The following is a 5,317-nucleotide window of genomic DNA, read 5'->3' on the forward strand; positions in this document are numbered from 1 at the left end:
CACCTCACACTGACCATGCCACATCAATTTGGTAACTGCACCACCTATTGGCCAAGAGTAATAAACCATTGATTTATTATTAATTATGAAATTTCCAAAAATGCTAATAACTTTTGATTGCATTAGCCTATTGCAATGAAACTGCTCTCAAAATATTCCTTGGCTTATGCCGACAACAGACATATGAATTTTCGCTTAGCAAATCTGAACAGCCTGTAGGCCATTTTGATTTATACTGTAAACCTTCTTTTCAAACTCCTCCTCAAGCCTTGGTCCGATTTTCACCAAAATCGAGTCAAATCATCTTCAGACTGTGCTGACAACATGTTTTGGATTTCGTGTCGATAGACGAAACCGTTTTCGTACAGCGCTGCTACAAATTTTAGGCACGGTGCCAAAATGACTCTAAGGCTATATCTCTTCAAAGCTTTGACATAATGACAACAAACTTTGTGTGTGCCATTGTCACCTCACACAGAACACACCAAAATTATTTGATTGCAGTGCCACCTGTTGGTCAAAAGTGATAAGCAATGTAATCATATTAATAGAGGTTGTATTTGATTTTTCAGCCATTTCAATTACAATCATCCTAAAATTGCTTTTATTACTCATTGTTGCATTTGGTCTGATGCTCCATGCCATGCTTAGCTTCTCATTTTGCCTCTGGAGTGCTTGGCCCCGCAATTGCTGCTTGCAGCTATATTTGGTCATTGCTTTTGCTTTGTTGCAATGATGCATGTTTGTAGGAGTAGCATTTAGTCTTTCCTGGAAGTAGCACATACGGAACAAGTGGAATAATGATTGCCATTCACTATAGCAGGTTTTATCATATTATTTTTACATGTTCAAAATAAAATCATAAAGTCTAAAAAAAAAGTGTAGAGGCAATGAGGGTAATTTCCCACCCTACATGGGGTTCTAGACTGAATATGCAGTTCCTTTTGTTTGACATGTTAAATCAGACAAAATGAACTGTGCGTTTTCTGCATTATCTGCTTCTGACTTGCTGCCTTACCCTTCATGCTATTCCCCTCTTCATTTGTTCATGCCCTCATGACTATTAGAGCTGCACTGGACAGAGCATCAGTTCTTCTCTCCATGAAAAGGAAAATCATGCGGCTTGATAATGTGTGGGGAGTTGGTGGCGGCCAGAGGCCTGTCAAACATCTCATCAAAGAGGTGAGGTATCCCTGTATTATTACTTATGTACGAAAAAAATTTGTATTTTTTAAATTTAAATTTAATTTAAATTTAAATTAAATGTTATTTTCAAAATACAGTGTAAATATTCCGAAATTTTCAGTTTTAATCATTAATGTTAATGGCTTGTAAGGACTGCTTGTTAATACTGCAAAATGCTTGTTAAATACTCCAAATTATTGTATTGTATTATATTATATATTTAACCCTTGATATAAAATTATGACACTTGAATATTTTATATAATCCTATTTGTTGATAAATTATTGAATTAATTAACAGTTAATAATAACGTAATAAAACCACTCTATCCAGGTCTAAAAATATCTATTTTACATGTTGTTGAATTATCATTGAATAAAATATAGAATAGAACAGTATAGAAAAAGTATAGCAATCCACCAAGCAGTCAATGAAGAAAAAGTTTTTTTTTTTTCAACATTTTCATGCAAAGGTGTTTATTAATTAATTCACTTGTTTCTCGAAGTACAAACTCTCATAGTCGGTCATAACTGACTTTCATAACCTAACCTAAGATTTCATTATATATATATATATATATATATATATATATATATATTGCATATATATACATGCAATATACATATTAAATATGCAATAAAATTGGGTTGCTACAATAGTAACCCATTTTCACATTTCTGATCATGCCTCTTATTTGCTGTCCATATATTATGTTGCTGTTTGTTTTACAGATGAACCTATTGCTAAAGGAGTACCTGGTGTCAGGAGAGCTCTCTGAGGCTGAGCACTGTCTGCGAGATCTAGAAGTGCCACACTTTCATCATGAACTGGTCTATGAGGTATGAAGTGTGAATAGCATGTACAGTAGTTATGTCATGTAGAGTTTTAAAGAGAAAAAGAGATTTCACTGTTTCTTTTATAAAATGTTGTTTTACCATCAAGTCTACTGACTTAGAAATATCAGTTTCACAATAATTGCATCTTGGTTTTGCCCATTACAACAACTAGCGCAGTAATTGCACTTTCCCTCACCCCAGTAATAGGTCTCTTGTTGGACCAGCACATTTTCAACATTTTCTTTGATGATAAAGTGCATTGTCAGGTTGCACAAGGACTTGCTTTTCCTTATTTCCTCTTCCTATCATTTTCCTAGTTTCTCTCATCTGTTTCTGTTTCTGGTTGATGTAGGCTGTGGTTATGGTACTGGAGTCTACAGGTGACACAGCCTTACAGATGATGGTCAAACTTCTCAAGGCATTCTGGCAAACCGGCCTAATCACTCTGGACCAAATGAACAGGGTTTGTACTAACTTGAGTTTTTTGTTTTTTTGATGTACCATGGTGATTCTAAAGTTGCGACATAACGGACGTAGAGACAGATCGATCATTTTGTCAGTGTTTTGAAGTACATCTGAGTAAAGCATATAATCAAAAAAGAAAAATCTAAGGCAGTTACTTGATTCAGTTAATTGGTTGTTGATTGGATGGAGGCAGATCTGAATGCAATTTTTAAGTCTATTATAAGAAAGCTGAAGAGTTTAAAAATACAAGGTCAGAACATTTAAAAAGAAAATGAAACCCATGCATGGATGAATTGTTTGTATTTAGATGCATTTAGAAAATAGAATGAATTTCCATTTAATGCAGACTTTAATGTTTGTTGTTATTTTTTTTTTAATTATTAACAAACAGACGGCTCTGTAGTATTAGTATAATGGGGGTTACACCCACTGACATCAAAATTTGTATGAAACACAAAAGGTGATAGTGGATGGAGATTTATATCTACTACCTTTTCTAGTCAACACCAGATGACTAAAAAGGTAGTTTTTCCGGTCATCACCAGATTTGCATCTGTTAATCTTTGAACCATACTTGTATTCAAAACAGTTTACTTTTAACATCAGCAGAAGTTTCTCAGTGACGATTGTCTATTGCAGGGGTCGGCAACCTTTTCGGCATGACATGCCATTTTTTTTTTTTTTTTCTGGTTAATCACTGTGCCAACACAATGTTACGCCCCTACCATATTGTGATGATGCCCTGTCGGGCCGGGGCGATGATTCAAAAACATGAAAACCCATTATAAACGAGGCATTCTTTGCCTCCAGTGGGGACATAATTATGGATTATAATGACTTATACTGTCTTTTTACACGTTGCGTTGCATCGCGCCACGTAAACATAAAACCATGTCTGCATTTGTGATCGGAGAATCGGACAAACAACAAGCCCTACTCTACACTGCCCAAAAAACTCGCTTTAAATATAAAAAATATAAAAACACTTTAAATATAAAAAACGTACTTACAGTCTGTGAGTCAGAACAGCCGGCATTGTAGTATACTCTCCCAGGATCAGTAAACAGTCCTCCATAAAATGTGGTGCACGGCCGGAGGGCTAGAGTGAGCAGAGGCGGTGGGCTTGAGAACGGCGCGGCCGGAGGATTCAACGAAGGAGGCTTGCAGCAACCACATGTGACGACCCCAGGCTGGAATCCGCTTCGTCCATGGTGAAAGCTGATCCGGCGATCCACAGCGCGAAGTTGTTGTATTTCCTCAGCAACCAGCACAGATCAGCTCCAGGCATGACGAAGCAGATATCGTCCAAACAGTAGTTTCACTTTCACAACGAAACACACAGCGCCTTCACGACATGGTGGCCGCAACAATACTACAGCGAGAATAAAAGTTACACCTTCTTTCTTTGCGTGAACATTTAGGACTCCAAAGAGAAAGGAAAAATTGAAATCGCATCATATGACCGCTTTAAAACCGTTCAGTTTAATCACTAGGGCTGGGTAAAAAAAATACCGATATCTCAATATTAATCGATTCTCATTTTTACAGAACTTCACATCCAACATATTGCAATAAGCATTGTGCGTTGGTACTTTTAATATTCAAATTCTGTCCATTGTATTGCAGTATTCAAACAATTAATGCCGTTTTGGCGCTGTTTAATGTGGAGTGACAGATCGCTGTAGCGCCTCAGTTCAACAGACGCAGCCAGCAGCGCGAGGCGCACGTGAATTGATCCTCTCCTCCGCTTTAATACCAGTTTCAGCACAAAATAATCATGACTAAACATCCGATGTTGTTCAATGTTTAATTTGTTTGAATAAATCCATCAAGTTTTTATGACAGCCACCATTATGTTTATATTTTTTTTTTAAAGTAGAAATATTATGTAATTACACTTAATGAAGTTTTTAAAATAAAGTTAAAATTTTAACAAATTAGTCCATTTTAACCTTAAATATTATAGTAATGTAGTACCAACTGACTCTCATGTATATTTTACAGCATTAGTTGAGAGATTTTTTTTCCTTGAGAACATTTGGTATGTACTGTACCTGATATAAAACCAAAATAATCGATATCGAATCGAATTGGTAGTCGAATCGAACGCTTGTGAATGAGAATCGAATCGTGAAATTTGTGTCAAAACCCAGCCCGATTAATCACCGTTCTATATTTAATGCGTTGTTTTAATTGATGCGCGCGCACACACACACTCACACACACACACACACACACACACACCACCACTTGCACACAGAGATCTGAGATCGCGCTGTGCAAAAAGTAACATTCAGAAGCTCATAAACTTGTTGTCAGCGCTGCCACGCAACTTTTATTAGTCAATACTGAATCGCTACATTATATTTCTCAGCAACAAGGGGGTAATATCGCTGTTTTTTTTAAGTAACTAAACTCAGCTTCATTGTTTGTAGAGAGAGACACAGACGCAGACAATTTACACAGCTCTCTCTCAAAATCTTTGAGAAAAAAAATCGAGTAGTTTGCATCACTGGATATAGCTGTCGGTCATTTAACATTTCTATCGTAAAACGTATCGTTGACTAATATTAAATGGTTTGCAGCTTCATCTTACCTCGCTCTCTTTTAACGTTAAACTGACGCTTCGCGCTCTCCTTCTGTGAACGGTAAACCCCGCCTACTTTGATTTGATTGGCCATCTCAATCATTTTGACATTGACGAGCGCTGTTAGACCGCTGAGGCTTTGATCTGAAGTGCCTAGTTTCCCTAACATGTCTACTACTTACGCAAACGTTGATCACACTACAAACTAGGGCTGGACGATATGGCCAAAATTTATATCACGATA

General features: G+C 36.7%; 1 protein-coding gene across 2 annotated transcripts in view; it reads left to right on the forward strand.

Annotated features, from left to right (window-relative positions):
* Positions 1-5,317, forward strand: part of LOC107695387 (programmed cell death protein 4-like) — a 27,703-nt gene that overhangs the window by 11,970 nt on the left and 10,416 nt on the right. For both annotated transcript variants that reach the window (XM_016495278.1, XM_016495270.1), the window contains exons 8-10: positions 1,068-1,182; positions 1,917-2,024; positions 2,374-2,484. In XM_016495278.1, the coding sequence (XP_016350764.1) occupies positions 1,068-1,182; positions 1,917-2,024; positions 2,374-2,484 (334 nt within the window). The remainder of the gene's footprint in view (positions 1-1,067; positions 1,183-1,916; positions 2,025-2,373; positions 2,485-5,317) is intronic.

This window comes from Sinocyclocheilus anshuiensis, unplaced genomic scaffold, assembly GCF_001515605.1.
Source record: "Sinocyclocheilus anshuiensis isolate Anshui unplaced genomic scaffold, SAMN03320099.WGS_v1.1 scaffold517, whole genome shotgun sequence".
Lineage (NCBI taxonomy): Eukaryota > Metazoa > Chordata > Actinopteri > Cypriniformes > Cyprinidae > Sinocyclocheilus > Sinocyclocheilus anshuiensis.